This window comes from Fopius arisanus, unplaced genomic scaffold (genome assembly GCF_000806365.1).
Source record: "Fopius arisanus strain USDA-PBARC FA_bdor unplaced genomic scaffold, ASM80636v1 scaffold00001, whole genome shotgun sequence".
Taxonomy (NCBI): Eukaryota; Metazoa; Arthropoda; class Insecta; order Hymenoptera; family Braconidae; genus Fopius; species Fopius arisanus.
In genome coordinates, this window is record NW_011887740.1 from 3,311,571 (window position 1) to 3,330,695 (window position 19,125).

General features: G+C 43.8%; 1 protein-coding gene across 6 annotated transcripts in view; it reads left to right on the plus strand.

Annotated features, from left to right (window-relative positions):
- Positions 1 to 19,125, plus strand: part of LOC105262860 (nucleolysin TIAR) — a 268,436-nt gene that overhangs the window by 243,559 nt on the left and 5,752 nt on the right. For all 6 annotated transcript variants that reach the window (XM_011298744.1, XM_011298708.1, XM_011298699.1 and 3 more), the window contains 4 exons: positions 7,082 to 7,157; positions 10,615 to 10,717; positions 18,457 to 18,637; positions 18,832 to 18,961. In XM_011298744.1, the coding sequence (XP_011297046.1) occupies positions 7,082 to 7,157; positions 10,615 to 10,717; positions 18,457 to 18,637; positions 18,832 to 18,961 (490 nt within the window). The remainder of the gene's footprint in view (positions 1 to 7,081; positions 7,158 to 10,614; positions 10,718 to 18,456; positions 18,638 to 18,831; positions 18,962 to 19,125) is intronic.

Sequence of the window (19,125 nt, forward strand, 5' to 3'; positions counted from 1 at the left end):
TAATCCTTTTTTTTCAAATTAGCGAAACGCCACTCTCATTAAATACAAATGATAATAGAAATTGCGCTGTGCAGCGTATGTAATTTATACTGGGGCAGAACGGGGCATTGGTATTGTGTTGCACGTGGGGAATTGATTGACTACAGTTAAAAGAACAATTGTATTTTCAGGAGAGGGTGTCGAGGCCTTTTGAATATCACGCTTCGACTCACAATGGAAATTTTCCCTTGTACGTTGCATTGCGTGCGCGAATCGGTATTGCGTGTACAGGTAACGAGAATTATCGCTGTGAAAATGTGTATCAGTATCGGGCATTTTGAATGCTCTTTCACGCGGTGAAGGTGTGTTCGAATATTCCCGAGAGTGTAATATTTTCTGGAAATATTGGGGGAATTGTTGTGTGGTGTTGAGTTGAGTTGAGTTCTTTGAAGGCTATGGGGGGAGTTGGAGATTGACGAGTCGGAATAGGGTAATGTACATTTGATTAAGGAACATTAATTTGGGTATGGGAAAAATTTCTCGCTTGTAAAAAAACTTATGATTTTGACGTGATCCTCGTCGTTGGTATTTTTTCAGTTCGAACCACTCTGCCCGATTTCCAAGCAAGATTAGTCCATCGAAATATCGAACAAATGCAATGCTTCCATTCGGAAGCTAAAGTATTGGAGAACTTCCAAGTGGAAAACCCGCACCATCCAAAAATCCAATGGCAACATAATCCTCTGAATACCACTCGAGCTTCGGAATGAATTTAGCATTTTCTCCATGGTGTCCCGCATAAAAGCGTGAGCGACAAAACTTTCCGGAAAATGTTCAATAATTTCAGAGCTCTTGTGGAACCACAAGGGAAAATCTGCGATTGCAAGGTTCGTGAAACAGCAAAACAATCACTATCACTGCATGGGAATTGTGACTTCAGCTGGAAATGGCTCCTGCCTTGACTTTCACCTCAGGAATCAGAGTGTAAATGAAAGTATTCACTAATTTATTTTCTCCGAACAAATATCTATCGACAATGGCAATTCATTTGAAGCGTGATCGAAAAAACAAGTTCAGGTTTTTAAATTATATTTATGGTATCCAAAGAAGATGGAACGAATCGATTTTTCAATTTCTGATTTCTGATTCAATTATTTTTTTCCACTTGATTCAAGGCGATTTCATGACTAGAATTAAATGGACACCAATTCGAATGAGTACTTTTTCATTAAATGCATTTCATCTCCGATATTTTTTCTTACCCTGCGAAATCCAAGCATCTCTTAGTTCCACCTCTTCCCCACACATTCTCAAATATTTCCTCGGTTCCGAGTATCATTTTACCCATCTCCCGAGGAAAAGCGCTGGGATTGCAATCATCAGTTTAATTCCAGAGAGAGAAAAAAAAAATCCGCGTAAACTCGAGCCTGAAATCACGGCGAATCAATTTTTTTCGTTCCCTGGAAATAATCACTTGAACCCAGAATTACGGGAAATCCAAATAAAATCCTCCAGTAGCGTGAATTTTCCGAAATAAAACCAACTTCTTGAAGGTGAAACTCCTTAAATGGTGAAGTCCAAGCATAAACCGAAAACTTCCTGAAATCTTTTTCCCCACGATCAATTAATTCGAACGTGAGTAGTCCTCCACTCGAAGTTGAAATTTTACGATGTAAGGGATTTGACTCTTAAAACTTATTATTGAATCTCTTTTTATGATTCCCGAGCAATCTGTAATTCAGAATCTAGGATAGCAAAATATTAAGAAACTCAGAGAGAGAGAGAGAGAGAGAGTGGTTAGAAGTGCAATCAGCCTTTACAGCCTGACCCCAAACTTTTGTTCACCACATTCGCCATATATAGAATGAGATACCTATGTATAACTTCGCAGGAGCTATTCCTATAAGAGGTAAAACTCGCTCGTTCACTCTCGGGTCACCCCCAATGCGACTGGCTTCAACTACATACGAGAAGAGCTCCCCCACAGCGAACACCAACGGTGCTTTATTATCATATGTTTTTACTCACTGCGCCATTCCCATCGAGGACACCCACCATCTTAGTTTTATTCCACCCCCCGTCGTCTCTTCATTTTTTTTCTTTATTTTCCATCCTCTCCTCTTCATCATATTCCTCTTCTTATATTCGCTCAAGTGGAGTATATATTCACTGCACAGCCCGCACCAGACGAGGGCGTCATGAACTAGTGTGCGCGCGTGCTCACTCCAACTGGTAAACTAGTCTCCAGGATCGTAAGGAAATCGTAAGGAAATTACTCACGCCATTGGGTTTTCTCCATCAAACTGGTACAGTTTCAATCGATATGCAGAACAATTTCACCAAAACCCCGTGTATAGCGCGTCTATTCAAACTTTGCCCGACAACAAAACCAAGTCAGACGAGAATTAATCATACAAGAAATTAAAAGAAACCAGTAAAAAACATCCGTCGATGTTTCAAGTCATCCAGACTCATAGCCGCCGACATCATCATTGAATCAATAAGACCCAGTATTCCATACTTGCACTGTAATGCATGCTTGTAACGAATTTCACGTTTAAATATAAATTCCTCCAAGCTGTTTGAAAATCCCCCGAGCTTTTCCGCATCGTAGAAAATTCGAAAGAATATTTCAACGACCCCCAACAATATTTTACCACTAGTGACCCAATATAAAAAAAAAACCAACGCCGTACGAGTATTTGTACTCATGAATATTTGAGTATTTCGAGGCATCGAAATTCTCTTTCATCTTCCATTTTAACATAATGAACGAAGCGAACGTGAATGCCGTTGATGCCATTAAGGCCATGTAGATCATACGTAGTCCGTGTTTATTACGATCAACTCGTCTGCGTCCGCGTTGACGTTGAAAGGGGTTGAAAGGTGGGATGGAAAGAGGGGGTGAAACTTACTCGTGTGACTCTAAACCACCGTGCTAACTACTAATGGAAAAGCCAGCGACGCGACACTATCATATTCGCCAAGCGTGACCATTGTCTTTTGTCTCCCGTTCCCCAAAACTATGCAGACTTGACCTCCCCCTACCGCCCTCTTGCTCATTCTCCCTCGACCTTCCTCAACGCCTTTGCAAGTTGTCCAGCAATAAATATGTTATTAAAATTACCATAACATGGGCAGCAGTAAAACGCTACATTTTGCAGTTAATTTTACCCGTTATCTTGGTAATAATCTCGTTTACGCCTGGTGCAGTTAACCCTTTTGGATAGGAAGCTAGGAGGGTAAGGAGATATGGAAGCAGTTGGGGTATTCTCTATGGCTTGGCAGTTACCAGGAGCCATGGAAGGGGATATGAACGGAGTAAGGGGGTTTCACTCCTGTGGCACCCACCTCTCTACCCACCTAACAGTGTCATAGACCATGGTGCATTAATATAAGCGGCTTACATGGTGAAAATACACCAAGAGGTATTATACAATGTCGTGGTATGAGGCCACTGGTACAGGCGATATCATCCCTCGCACCACTTTTCGGTCCTTCCCACCTTGATTCCTTCAGAGCCTGATGTCTCCTCTCCTCCTACTCCCAACCCATACCCGGGACAACAACAATACCTATCCAGAACCCCACAATTATTCAATCCGCTTGGAATTCATATGCCAGCGGTGCGGAAATTAAACCCTCAATATTACTCACAACTCGCTCAGGAGTACTCAATACCACTCACAACGCGTTGCACCTCACTATTCTAGTTCTATCAATGTCCCCGTGACTTATATCCTCCGTTCCTCCCCATTCCACCCAACATAAGTCACAGTGGCTTTAAAATTAATTGGAATAATCGGTCATTTATCAAAATTTGTTGGTAAATTATTGGAGTTCAGGTATTGAGATAGATTTTTTGCTGAAACAATTAGCACTGTTGTAAAAATAAAATACTTAATGTTACTCACAACTCGCTCAATATTACTGAGCATCAGTCACTGCGCATTGCAATCGGCTGTTCCCAAGCTCTGACTATCCCCATGACTTATCTGCCAGACTGGTAGCCCATAATACTACAAATAATCCACGCGGGCTTTTAAATCACCAGTAACGAGTTGTCATCTCCCAACAAATAGGTATATCGCGGCGGGTTGTGTCAAAGCATCCAATAAAGAAATTCCGAGTTATAACGGCCATAGACTGCTAACCGTCTTGCCTCGTTATCGCATTGGATTGCTCTGTACTATACCTATACACCGGAGCCAGGATTGATGAATCGCCAATTCCCTCTCTTGCGCCTTCTTCCGCTCAGTTTCTTTTTTACCTCTTAGTTTCTCAATTCATCTCATCCCTCTTTCTCTATCTTCCACGTTTTACCTCCCGCCAAGGGACTTTTCTGGAGACCCTGATGTTCGCCAAATCCAAAGCGATTTCATCCTATCCTTATAGGTACCACCGCAAAGATTCGCCTCATCGGCTCCTTCCGCTTATCCCGTTGCCATCGTTGAATTTTTCAGGTAAGCGGCAACTGCACAGAGATTTTATACCGCTGACACGCCGCCTTTTTTTATCCCTATTTCTCGTTGAAGCTATCATCTCACTTTGCCGGTATAATTAATGAATCCATTCCACATCTGGCTTTTTTCAACCCTGCCCCAGCCTCGCCGCTGATAACGAATGGCCCGTTTGCTGATGGTTGAAAAAGAATGAAAAGACCCGATGAAAATTGCAGGAGAATAATTTTTTACCTCCTTTAGGAGCGATTGAACTGTGTGCTGAAGAATGTCAGCCGAAGCATGACGATACACGATTTTGCCAATCCGTGACCCACCGTACTGTTGTTTTTTCATCCTCCACTCGGTATTTCGCTTTTGCTCTGGTACACCGGCTTCATCGGTCGTCAAAAAATCGATCTGTAATGTGTTTTCCGTCCGAAGAGACTCCCCAACCCGGCGCACACTATCCCCCTGAGTATAACTTATGCTCAACATCTTCGAGCGGACGTCTCGGGGCAGCAAGTAGTAAAGATATACCCCAACCCAGACAGTACCAGTGATGTGGGTTGAATGTCAGTCTCGTCTGGCGGCTTTTATCTTGAAAGAATTATTCTTACTCAAGACACGAGGCACTGCAAACCCTACGTAAGAAGATAGGTTCTCCCTCGTTTTTTCTTTCATTCTCCCTATATACCTATATACCTGGAAGCGATATTCATGAATTCTTCGTGGAAGCGGAATATCCACTTGTACGAATAAAGGAGAGAATAGTCGGTGTCCCGGAAATAAGTCGATTCCCTCTTTTCTCCTGTTCCTTCGAGCAGTATTTGGTGTTCTTCTGGCGGATTGGCCCCGCAAGCACTACGGCAGGACGAACGAGGTGGAGGAGGAGCGCCGGGTGGATTTTTCCTCCTGAATTTACCTCCAAGGGTGCAAGAGAGACGGTGGAGGGATGGTGGAACGAGAGAATGGGAGATGAACGGGTTGAAGTTGCACGTACACGAGACCAACCGAGGAAAAATAGAAAAAATAAAGGTGTGTGAGTGAGACACGGTGGATGCACAGGGGCAGAGAATTGTGTGTTGTGTGATGTCGTATTACCACTGAGGGATGCTTGCCGTTGTGTTGGAATAAGAGAACAAGGCTTGGTCTACCATCGACGCTGTTTGCCTTGTATTAAATTTCCAGATTTATCGCGTCAATAACCGCCCATTAATTTATGACTTGGCTAGAGTACAACGCGTTGACTGTTGTCCGTTGTTTCGCGGTGTCGAGAGGGTGCCATGGCTAAAAGTGAGGGATTTTGCTGGGGTGTGTTTGTGTTCACGAGTTGAAAACAGTGGGACATGTGCAGGCCTTGGAGACCCGAACACCAAACACCGAGCGAGGATACGGCATGTTGTGAGTACCCGGTGAACAAAGATGGTCAATACCTGGAGGACAGGGTTATGGTTGACTTGGAAGGTGGTTTAAGTACGGGTGTATGGACGAACAGGACAACGGGAGCTCGGCATATGCCAGTGGCGTGTTATCCCATTTAACTTGTATTGACCATTACTCAACATTATCCGCTGCCTCTCGAGTCTCACCGCTGATGCATCTGGCTAAAGCACCCATACGTCAACGCGTTATGTTTCACTGTATGCACTACCTATACCATGTACGTGAGGGGTATAGAAAGAGGTGGACGATGGTGTGAGAAAATGGGAGCTTTCACGTCTTTCAAACAGCCCTCAGAGATTTTGATTGATCGCACTAATTACTACCTACCAACTTCATGGGAAAATACGTAAATACGCGCGTGCATGTACTTATCAATTAAATATAATACATTCTGGGTAACAAAGTTTTGAACTGCTGGCATTGATATCATCTTAATGGTCACGAGAATATAATTGGCTGGATCTCGTGGATCAAAGTGTAACGAGAATTATCGGTGGGAGGGGTGAGAGGGGAGATGTTGGAGTAACGAGTTGGTCGAGGTGAAAAGAAAAGGGTACAGCTGGACAAAGTGTACCTTCCCGCCGGTGGGGTTTTTTTTTTTTCATTTTTCTTTTCTTTTTTTTTTCTCTCCTCGAATATATCCCTGGTGCTGAGAGGGAGAGCAAACTCCCTCCCTCGCTGCTATGGCAAAAAGATTCTTGTCAAGGGAAGAGAAAAGAAGTTGAGGAAAAAGCCCGGAGCCTTGTGTGGCAAGGAGAAGTCGAGAAGTGGAAATACTCGGGGGCGCAGAGTCGAGAATTGTAACTCTAACCTAGATGGTCGCCAGCTTCTTGCCCCCCTTTGCGCTGGCTATCGATTACTTAGCTCGAGCCAGAAAGCCTTCTACTCTCCCTGACGGGGGGGTTTATCCTCGTGCACTGCGTTCTTGGGTCAGTGGTAGTGGGTTCTCATCGATCTGTCGTGGATCCTCACCCCTATTCCCAATTTATACATAGAAATTAGAAACTTAATTGAAACATTCTTTGCTCCTGTCCTCTGTACTATCCTTGACATATCTCTCTGATTTCTCTGTCTCTCGCTTTATCCAATACTCGTGTCTATGTATAAACGAGCCAGTTGCTTGTCAGCTGTTTGCGGAAAGGGCAGTGCCCTCTTAAAGCAGAAAGGACGACATGTATATACATCGCTTGAAAAATTTAATCCTGTTTATGTTGCAGTGACTGCAGAGTTGTCAGGGATCCACAGACCTTGAAATCCAAAGGATATGGCTTCGTCTCGTTCGTGAAAAAAGCGGTGAGTTTAATGGCACTGTCGGAGAATTACTCCTCAAGTTTCAAGTTGAAGCATTGAAATTTTTTAACAACGACGCATTTACATTCGCCTGAAATTTATCTGCACTTTGGTGCAGATAAATCGTTCCAAGTCGTGAACATCCATGGGAGTGGAGAAAATTCCCACTAACAAAAAGTTACTTCTGATCAGTAGAAAAAGAACTTCCATCCAGTTTCAATACATTTCTCGGAGGATAGCGAATTGCGTATTTTCAAGTATTCAAGCTACTTGATTTTAGAAAAAGAATTCATCTGTCTAATCTAACATATAATAAATATATTTAACCTTTCCAAAAATGAGACACGAATTCTCTTGAAATGGCATCTACTACCGCAAAATTCAAAAAACCCAACAAAGCACCATACGACGAAAAAATAAGTAAACCAAAAAAAAAAAAAAAATCCGTATCAGATAATTCTTTCGTCAGTGTGACCTATCCCACGATACAAGGCTATTCGCTGTACCTATATATAAAATATGAAGAAGCCAATATTGACGGAGGTATAAACGTGTGAAAGATGACAGGATGGATAAGACGGGGGGGTGTATCGGGGGAGGGATGAAATGGGTGTTGAGGAAGAACGAGAGACAGTGGCTGTAAACGCGAGGGAAAGAAACAGGTGTATGTGTGGGCCAAGAGGATTCATCCAATATCAATTTTCAACGTCCGCGAGTAGCGCCGCGTGAAGCAATAACCGTAAGATAATGTGACGCTCGCTCCTCTCGCGCCTTGCAGAAAAAAAAATATATAGATATATATGAAACTCCCCATGCCTCGGGTAATGTTCGACGTCCGACGCCCACACGGAGATGAGACTCGGGAATCCCTTGAGGGAATAGAGTCTCGATGATCGAGCCAACGATCCATTCCATTCGGCTGCCACCCCCCTCAATCCCCTCACACCCCCTGGCTATTTCTCCCTCATTCTTCCTCCCTTTCGAATAGGTATCACCCAAGAAGAAACGACGTTTTTTTTTCTCACTCTCTCTCTCTCTTTCTCGCTCGTCCTTTACCCCTGGTTATGGCGGCTTATCTCACGTGGCTCCACTGTTTTTCCTTGAGGGCTTGTAGAATTTTAGCCTCGCTGTAAATATATTGGGAGTTCAGAGACAGTCATGTGTCGTCCGAACCGCACTCACTGGCCTGATGGTATGGGAGCCGAAAATCCGCGGCGTAAATCACTGCGAGGACATATAGTAACGGGGCCAGGTGAGGAAGGAGGCTTTTCCCACGCTCGGACGTTATATGGGCAACGCTGGATACTTGGTTGAGGAGGGAGTTGCATTGTTTGGGGGGGCACTGAGGGAATGGGTTGAAGGTATTCTTCTTGTACTCCGGGACTGGCCAAAGGCAGCTGTTTTAATGCCGTATCGATCTGGTGTGGTGCCCTCGGGTTGGTAGTGGTGGCCTACCCTCTGGGGCGTCCGGTCGACCAAAGGGGCTCGAGGGGGACTGGGGGGTAACGCCTAGGCGCGCATCCCCCGTGTGCTGAGATTAGGTCGGCGAGAGAGCATAAATTTTCCGGATGCATCCAAGAGGGTTGTTTATAGTGGCGCGTATATTCGACGCTATCGCGTTTCGATGCGTCAACGTCTTGAGGAAGGCCCCTGGCGCACGGTGTTTTACACCGGAGTATATAAACTCCACGTGTGCCACGAGATAGAGGTAGGTCATACGAGGTATGGTTATATCGGTGGAGCAATGTGCGACAATTGTGATGGGTATATGTGCGAAGTGGGTGGAAGGGGCGAGCGGTTTTAATAATAATATTTTTTTTTCAATTGGTTAATTCAATTTTTTTTTTCGTGGACTAGTTTCCAGTGACCGAGTCAGCCCTTTATTGGGGTCTCGTGATTTTTTCATGCGTTTTGCCTATTGTCTAGGTTGAAGCAAACTTATTGGAAGAGCCACGTAAGTGATTGTCTTTTCCGTACACTTGGATAGCCGTGGAATTGGTAAATTATTAACGTGAAAATGGGAAGTTGTTGTCAAAGTATGCCGGGTAACACTCGAAGGGCATTATTACGTCGGGCATGTACCTGCATATAGATGCACATGCGGTTGAATGTTAATATCGATCCAACTTTGCCAATCGGTGACTAGACCAAAATGCCACGTGCCACGAACGCCGTCGGAAAAAGGAGGCGAGAGAAAGAGAGAGAAAAAGAGAGAGAAAAGAGAGAGAAAAGAGAGAGAGAGAGAGAAAAAGAGAGAAAGTGGAGCCAAGTGGAGGAGCTGCTTTAGCCCACACCCACAACCCCTCAACCCTTTCGCCACCCCAATTCACCCCCGCCCCCACCGAATCTCCCCCCTGCCGTCGGTGTAGCCACAATGAGTGCGAATGTGCGCTATCATAGGGAGAATGAAAATTCGAATTGGAAATACTTTATCCCGTGGGAAGGTTACGTCGATGCACCGGTAATGCAGCCCAGGTGGAGGCTTCATCGTTTTCAACGTCAGATCCTCCTCTTCCTCCCTGACCTCTTTATTCTTCTTTTTATTTCTCATATTTCGTTACTTTTTCATCTAATTCTCTTCACTTTTATCATCTATTTTGTGGTGGTGACGAGGTCCGGGCGAACATAACCTCCGTCCAAATAGAATGAACTGTTGTCCCTCTTTTTCTTCGATTTTCTTCACTCTATTTATCTGCTCCTATTGTATTTCGTTATTTTTCATCCTTTGATTCCAATTTTCTCTTGATTAACGCAGGGTACAATAGAGAAGGGTAATCACGTTATTCAAACCGGGGGTGTATTATCCATCGTAGCTTTTGTACCATTCACTTGAGATACTCGTAAAATTCGTTTTAATTATATTTATTAGTCATTTATCTTTGGAGTTTGATCAGTTTTTCACTGTCGTGCATGGAGAGATTCATTTGACATTCATCGGTATTTATTTATTTCATTGGTTTCTTGGAAGGGAGGCAACTAAATTAAATTTGAAATCGTAACATTGAAAATTTGAGGCTGTCAGTAGCTGTCAAAATAAAACAAACCAATTTTTTTTTCCATTTCAATAATTCAATTTACAATAATTTTTCAATTAAGAATATGTATTCTGATTTTAAATACATTATCAGTGCACGATTTATTATTTTTAACCACTTATTCTTCACATTATTTCTCCGTGTACATTTCCCGTTATTTGAATTTTTTAAATCCACAATTCTGCAACCGTAACCGTAGCTTTGAGAGGCTTGCTTTTCCAATCTCAAAAACAACTAACTCAGAGCAGTATAGTATTTCTCTCATATTTAATTTGTTTTTTTCCCCCACGAAATTAGCTGTCAGATTCAGTTACAGTGGAGGAAAACAAAAGTTCAGGAATAACGTAACAACGGTTAAACCTGAACTCTCTGTACAGTAGTATTTACCAAGCATCAGTATCTTTTATGAAATCGATTGTTTCCAGGAGGCGGAGAGTGCAATAACGGCGATGAATGGTCAGTGGCTGGGAAGTAGAGCCATCAGGACGAATTGGGCGACTCGTAAACCACCGCCTCCAAAATCGGAAGGTGAGTACCACCAACATCTCATAATTTTCACCTCTCTACGTTAAAGTAATTAGACCATAAATACAGCATGCGAATGATGAATTAAAGTTTTTTTTCCAACTAATGCCCAGTCCGAAAACACTAGCCCGTGAATAAGTAAATCCTCTCAATTCATAAATACATAAAGCTCTTTATATTTCCACCCAAGTCACCGCGGAAAAGTGAATTTGAATTTTGAGCCAAATGCGTAATGAGTTTTTTAAAGGTGCCACCTTGAACAAAGTCCCGCACCGAGAGACCAGAGAGCAAGTATTATTATTATATTATCATAAGCGGCTCTACCGGGCGCAACTCCACCAGATCCTCTCACTCTTTATTTCACTCAGTCATTCTAATTCCCCTCCTCGCTCACTCCCCTAGGTCCGGCCGACCAACTAATTTCATTTCGCGGCCTCTTTAATTAGTATTCGTCCCAAGAACTCGGTGGAAGGTGAGGGGTCGGTGGGTGATGGGAAGTTTTTCAACTAGTTCGAGGGGGGTCGGTGAGTGGGAGGGGTTCTGGGGGGAGAAAGATCAAGGGAGAATGAGTGAGAGGAAGGTCAGCCGTTGTCTGGCAGGACAACTGCCAGACTTCCGGTGTCAGGAGTGACGTAACTGGTACTATATACCTTATTTCGACATTTGCATAGGCTCCTGCCCTATAACCCCTCTTCAACTTTTCCCACCAACTTTTATCATCAACTTCTCCTCTTCGTTTCAATGCACTTGTATTTTCAGTGCCATTATGGACATCAAGTGCGTACACTGCAAATTTAGTTTAATCATAAAAAACTGTCTGACGGGTTGTGCACTCCGACTACTTGAACATGCACTCAACTCATCCAAAAATATCCTCAATTCCCATACGATACTAAACTCCACCCTCTCAATCGTTCATGTATATGTGTGTTGGTTATGTGTTGGATGGTATATATGTGCAGTGATTTTTTTTTTGCCCTTGCCTCTGGCCAATTTGAAATTCAAAATAGTTAACCTCCACGCGCTCGTTGGAACACCGTTGGGGCGCACTGGGTGCTGCCGGCTGAAAACTCTACATCCGCGTGTGTCCGACCCTCTGCCTCTGTAGCACCGCCATTTCGATCCCTACCCGGGCTAATATTTAAGTCTACTCGGGGTTTTGCCCTCGGCTAAATTTTTCACGACGGAGCGATTCGTTACTGGACGAGAATGCTCGCTCAGCCGTGATTTTTTCTCTCAGTCCTCTCCATTTTTCTTTTTCACTATTGCCCTACATACGTTTTTTTTCCGCTGGGAGAGTGAGGTGTTTACATGATGGGAATTTGTAACAATTTGTAGATGCTACATGAGAGTGATACATGATGAAAATTCGATCCGCCGCTCGCTAAACGATACAATTTGCCACGGATTTTTCCGCGTAAATTCTCGCTTTTATGGAGGGAATTTTGATTTTCTCAAGGGGAAGATCTGCAAATTTTCAGATAAAAGTTTTGACGAGTGCAATAGCTACACGGAGAAGAAAAAACAAGCAATAGTACTATAACAAATAACAATATTTTTTTCTCCGTGTATCGCCGACGTCAAATTGGTCATATAAAAAAACACCGATGCTGAATATTTGGTCTGGCATTCCGTAGTCCACCCGGTATTTTCCATAAAACATATTCCCACAAAATGAATGTTCCCCCACGAATCGCCCAGGGGGTGCGTAAATGAACACACCGACAACTAAGGCCTACAGTGCATTTCGATTTCCCCTGAACTACTCACTGCTCCAACAACTGGGTCAATATTTTATGACCATGGCAATTAGTTAACTTTGCGGCACACACACAAAGTGCAAAAATTGCCGGTGTGCGAGAAGAGAGTAGGACCGCGAGGGGGAGAGACTCGCGGTTATAACGGGGGTTGGGTTAATGTCGAAAGTTTCGTATCGCTCGTTCCGAAGTCGTGGATCGTCCCCCAGCCCCAGCGATCGTCGTTCTCACATACCCCCCAGGGAATGACGCGTATAATTCACGAGAAAATTCACATTTCCTCGTTACACGACCATCCTCTGTATTTGCCATACCTTCCAGCAGAAAAAAAAAAGAGAAAAAAAAAAACAACCTCTCCACTGATAAAAACCGATATTTTCTGCCACCGGCATTGCGTATTGATATTTACATAATATAAATGCACATTCAGCCCCGCCAATTTCATCCCCCACTGAGGAAAAAAAAAACGCAAAATAAAATAACACCGAAAAAAGCCATTCTCGAATAACAAACACACGTATTCCAGACAGGTGGTTTTAATCGTTATAAATGCATCACCCGCTTGGCGGGTATCAACGCCAAAATGACCCTCATGTACGTTCCAATTATGACGACTTGACCCAACCCGCAGGCCTCCCTCCTCCCTCCTCCCCTTCTCCGCCAAACCCATCAGCGGTGCACCGGTCACTCCCTCCCCCTGGGGATAGGTGGCACAACGCTTTCACCTATAATACGCCCATAAAAGTGGGCTTCACGGTCCACGATATCGCCATGGAGACGAGTGGGTAATTACTTTCATAGCCCAGAGCGTCAGTCGGCCCCCTTTCTTGACGGATTTTTCGAAAAAAAAAAAAAAATCTCCGCCAACAAAACAGCAAAAAAAAATTGCAGCACAAAAAAAAATAAACCAATAAAAAAACGCACAAGAGGAGAAAAAAAAACTGTTATTCCCCCCTTTTTCTCCTCTCGTCTTTGTACTTACGCTCTGCATGCCGTGGGCCATCGGCTGACAGACACACATTCAGGATATAAATAAACGCAAAAAAAAAATGCTTGAAGAGTATTTGAACGCGGGGGGCATAAGGGGCGAGGAGGGAGGAAGGGAAGGGGGGAGGGGGGGGGGCACCGACCTGCCAGAGTGTGGAACGTGTACGCGCGACTGAAACGCGCCCAATGAAACGTCAACACGCGAAACTGCCAACGAACCCCCGAACGACCGCTGTCGACGGTCCACCTATACCCTCTATACCTTCACCCCTGTCACCCGCTCCCGCCACACCACTCACCACCCCCTGGGCCCCTGGTTTTCCCCGTGAATCGCCACTGCACACCCTTCTGCTTTTCGTTTCCACATTCACTCTGTTTTCTGGCTACAGGCCCTCTCTCCTCTTCACCCCCTCATAGGTTCCGCTTGTTGCGCCGCAGCGGTTCGCGGGGCAAATTTTTTGATTGGCCGTCCGTATCACAACAGCCTGCGGCCACACCACCACGTTTCCCAAGCGTGCATAGTAAATTGGCTGGAACAGCAACGCGCACTGTGGGAAAATTGATATTCCCTTAGGTATCAACTGCAAAACGTTTAAAGCATTATCGAACTCTTTTGTGGCTGAAGCTCTTGAGGGCGAGCTTTTGGTATGAGATAGCTCTTCTGAATCATCTCTCTACCTCGCACCCATCCAACTTCGATCGTACACACCGTTCACCAGAGCATTACTAACTCTCCCCCACGAGTTTACTCTCTCCTTGTTCCCGCTTTTTATCTGCAACCGCTGTCGCGTTTTTCCCCTCTCATTCCCTCACCATCCACCGTCCCCCTGTCCCCTCTCGTTTTGTGCCACCTCTTTCTCTTATACCATGTTTTTATCCCGTCGCCGGGGGAGCCTTTATTTCCCGTCGCGTGTCTCATTTTTCCCTCCGCCTGCCGTCTCCTTTTTTTCATTAAATTGTCGATACAGTAATGAAAAGTTGAGTTGTTTATTCAGTAGTTGAGGCGAGATGAGGAGAATACTCGGGGCACTTGTTTTATTCGGTGGAAAATCATTGAGTGGTTGGGGTGAGGAGAAAAGGCCATGCGCCGTGGATGAATAATGAATTTAAAAAATAAAAAGTGGAAAAAATTGTGGACGCATCGGTGAAAATCGTACAGATATGATTCTAAGCCGTGATAATTGTTCGCGTGACGACTGGTGGGTATTTCATTGGAACAAAACAATTTTCGTGGTGAGGTTTGCGGATGGATCATGCTAGAGATACCGTGTACAGGTATACAATGTACACGTTGTATTCAACCCCTCCCTCCTTCTCCCCCCCAGTGTGCAACGATGGTGCATTTGCATGAAATGGGTTGGTTGTTTTTTATTTTAAACCCCCAGTTGTTTTTTCTTTTCACATTCTCCCTTTCTGTTTTTTTTCCACAACTCGACACGAAGCGTTCTTTTACTGTGCTCGACTTATCACGGACTATTATACATATAGAGGGTGCATGGGCACGCCAGCCACAGTGCAGGCTACCCCCTTCATCCCCCCGCTTATATTTTCATATGCAGGAAAGAATGAAAAAAAATAAAGGAAAAATATTTTGGTAGCTGTTGCCATGCTGTGTCCACCATTTACCTTGAAAATTATTGTAATTTTGCGGTTAGTTAATCAAGATGAAGTGAGATGGTGGCAATTGGGTTGCAGTTGTGGGAGAAGGTAAAGAAAAAGCCAGGAGGAGTGGAATAAAGGAGAAAAGCTGTGGCTGCGTGCGAGGGGCAATGCACAAATGGACGAAGTGAAGAGAAAAAAGCCATGAAAAAATGGTATAAAAGGAAAACAAAATGCGGGTGAAGAGGGGGCGGAGGGCGAGGAGGGCGAGGAGGGAGAGTAGGGCATTGAGGGGGTGGAGGGATAAAGGAGGGGAAAGGGGGTGTAGGGGGAAATGAGGGAGGAAATGCGGGGAGAAAAGAATAGAGTGGAGTCTCGACTAGACGGTGGGCTTCGAAGAAAAGGGAAACGAGAGAGCCATTGCGCAGTGAAGAGAGGACAGAAGAAAAGGGCGAGTAGGTTGGGAATGGGCAAAGTTGCGAGAGAGGAGTGTGGCATTTGTAGCAGTCACTTGTGAGTAGTTACTAAGTGAGCCACCACTGCACAGAACGCCTCCAGTTCGCCTTCTAGGCCAACCATTTTCACAGTCATCCTCATTCTCTTCCACTGCATCCCCCAACCCCATTTCGTTGTTTTTGCAACGGTAAAATTTTGTAAATGACCGAATGAAGAGAATACGACTCCAAGAATAACTATATTGTGAAAAAGGGGGTGAAAAAAAAGGGATGAACAAAGGAGTTGGATGTTTGTGTGAGAGTGTTGCATGGTTTGCGGAATTAAGAATCCCAGGGGTCTCAATAATCGCGTGTCAGTGGTTACATAAGTGATAAAGAGAGGAGGAGCACGGGTATTGTACGGTGAACACGAGGCAAATGGAAGGTATTGGGCCAGTTCTATTGAGGCCGCCAATCTATTAGGTACCTACAATGGGAAAGGGGACGAAAGCTCCAATTTATGCTGAGACTACAAATCTTGCCTTGGCTCTCTACTCACCAGCTACATACAATCAAATCAAACCTTATTTTTCGATTTATGATATTGAGACTTTTACATGTCTTTAGAACTTTAATAATTTAATTTAACTCATGATTTAACCAGTTGAGAAATTCAGTTAACACTCAAGATTTTTGCATGTCAGAATTTTTTTGCAAAATTGAAGAATTGAGACTTGGGGCGACTTTATTTGAGACTTCTGGGAATTTATATATCCAAGTTGGTTTTTTTTTAATGTAGAGGATGAAACGGTGGCACCCAGAGAACAGACAAAATCCCCGCACAGTTGTTCCACCCTCGCATTCACAAGTAAAGCCCCAAGAGTGAGGCACGTACATTTGGTCTAGACTCGATTCTGCAAACTCATAGTGCTTCAGCTGCTCTTACACCGATCGATTACGTACAATCGACGCAAACACCGCCATTAGATACCCAGAGCCCGACTTCCATCTCCCACTGACCAAATCCCCCTAATTTCCCAGATGCAATATCCGTGAAAAAAAATAGTCGGAAATGAGAGACCGACGTGACATACCCATCATGCCATTCCCAATGGCTGGCTACCCGCGGTGAATATTCACAGTTACCCGAGTCCTGTCGTATCACCGAAATTCATCAAGAGTGAAATTCCCTTCTGATCGTCTCGCCAAAGGGGTTCAACAGGTGCGGTTGCCTCGGTTAGAGTCTATCCCCAACCCAACTTTAACATTTTCAAGCTTGATTTACTCTGATCTTGGTGTTTGAATTTATTAAAAATTTATACCCCGAGGATGTGAGCTATTAACCAACCCCCTCTTATTTTCAACCACCCCAACAATTTTCCACGGGTTATTCCTCGAATATTGCGGGTTACGACGTAATCGTACGTTTTCTTGTGGATGAAAATAGGATGCTTGTAAACATAAAGTTTGCGGATAGGGGTTTGACGAGACAGGATGAAGGGCCGATCGTAAAGTTAGTACTTGTCTTGGGGCTATACTGCACATTCTTTTCTCTTCTCTCCGAGAAAGGGGGGAGGGGAGGAGGAAAAAAAAAACACCAACAATTTTGCCGCCCGCAAAAGCGGGTCAGATAAAATAAGAATTTACATTTTTCACGCTAGCCCTTATCGCATGAGTCTCCGATAAAAGTTTGCTCCACAGTGGCAAAGAGGAAAGTTACATTACGTATATCGGCGGGGGGAAAAAAGGTGTGGAGTGAAAAATAGGGGCGCAAGTATTAGTTAATGATCGAGACCGTGGTAATGGGAAGATGGATCATCTGGGGAGGAAGATGTGGCGTTTGTGGGAGAAAGGTGGAGATAGCGAGGGTGAAGAGAGGAAGAACCGTGGAATGAAAAAGAAAGGAAACTAACGCACGTCTACCACCACGGAGGTTCTCTCGTTAAATTGATTTATTCGTCAAGGATACATGGTCACGCCATCTCCGCGACGTACTTAGCTAGGCTGTATTCCATAATACTTTTACCCCTTTGCTGCAACCCGTCACCCTCTCACACCCCCACGGACACGGGTGCATTCGTTCGTGCACTCGGAATAGTTATTTCATTCCTGTTTAGGATGGGGATATAACTTGACGAATTACCGATACGGTATTTATGTTCACTCGGGATATTACGATGCTTATATATCACTTTTCTTACGCGTAATTACCACCGATACTTTAATAGGTTTTGCAATAAAATCCGGTGATTTCCAGTGGAAATTCATGTATTACCGCTGGCACTGCCAATGGATTCGATGCTAATGGGATATTTTCAAGGGAAATTTCTGAATATTCTGGAAATTGATGAATTGATGATGGGGAATGGAAATTCAGTACGAATGTGAAGGTAGTTTAAATTTTAATGGCTTTTTACAGGAAAATTAGGTCAGACGGACAAATTTCAGCCAAATATGGGTGCGTTGTAATTGTGGAAAAGTTGAATTATTAAAAATGATGAATGATTTAATAGAAACTGGATATATTCCTTCATGCCAAATATCATTCGTCACGTTTGCAACATTACTCTTGCGATTTTAAAGTAAAAACATCGATTTTTTAACGAGCATGAATTTACATGGAATTTCACTGGATTTCGGTGGTCATACATCACCAAATTTTATTACTCGGCTTACACAGTATTGATAATTATTTAAAATTGTGAAAATTCGGCGACCCATTTCCCGAGTTCTCCCCCTTTGTCCTACAATTTTACATCAGCTGATTTCACTTATTCAAGATGTCCAGCGATATTTTTAAAATACGTGTCACAGTATGGGATTCCCTTTCTATTATTTTCATTTGATCTTTGAATTTTATGAATAATAGCCTAGCAGAGTAGAAAGCAATCACAGTTGCGAAATTTTAACCTACATAAAGCCAAGAACGTCTCAGAAACGAAAAAAAAAAATATTCTGCTTCCAGCAAATGCCAAACCATTGACATTCGACGAGGTGTACAATCAGAGCAGCCCGACAAACTGTACGGTCTACTGCGGTGGTCTGACAAACGGACTCACCGAGGAACTGATGCAGAAAACCTTCTCACCCTTTGGTTCCATCCAGGAGATTCGAGTCTTCAAGGACAAGGGTTACGCCTTCGTGAGGTAATGCACACAGAGGAGCCAAAAAAAAGCCGAGTACCTAACGAGGCCCACAGTTTTTCGTTCACAAGGAAGCACCCCCTTTTCCTCCCTTTTATTCCACCCATTCTCCTCAATCAGAAAAAAAAAAACTCCACTGAAGACAAATGCTTCAGCCGCCCGAGCACTAACACTCGTGCATTTCCCTCATTTTTCAGATTTTCCACAAAAGAATCGGCAACACACGCTATCGTTGCGGTGCACAACACGGACATCAATGGTCAAACGGTCAAGTGTAGTTGGGGCAAGGAGAGCGGAGATCCAAATAATGCACAGCAAACGGGACAAGTGAGTTGCAGCAATTGTTATCATTCTTTATCGATTCATAACGTCTGCATTGACGAGAAAAGCAACTTACAGTGGTGACTATTTTTCCATTAAATTCCACAGCTGAATCCTGAAATTTTTTAATTTTTTCAAAATTATTCAGCTTCCACTGGAATTTCGGGAAA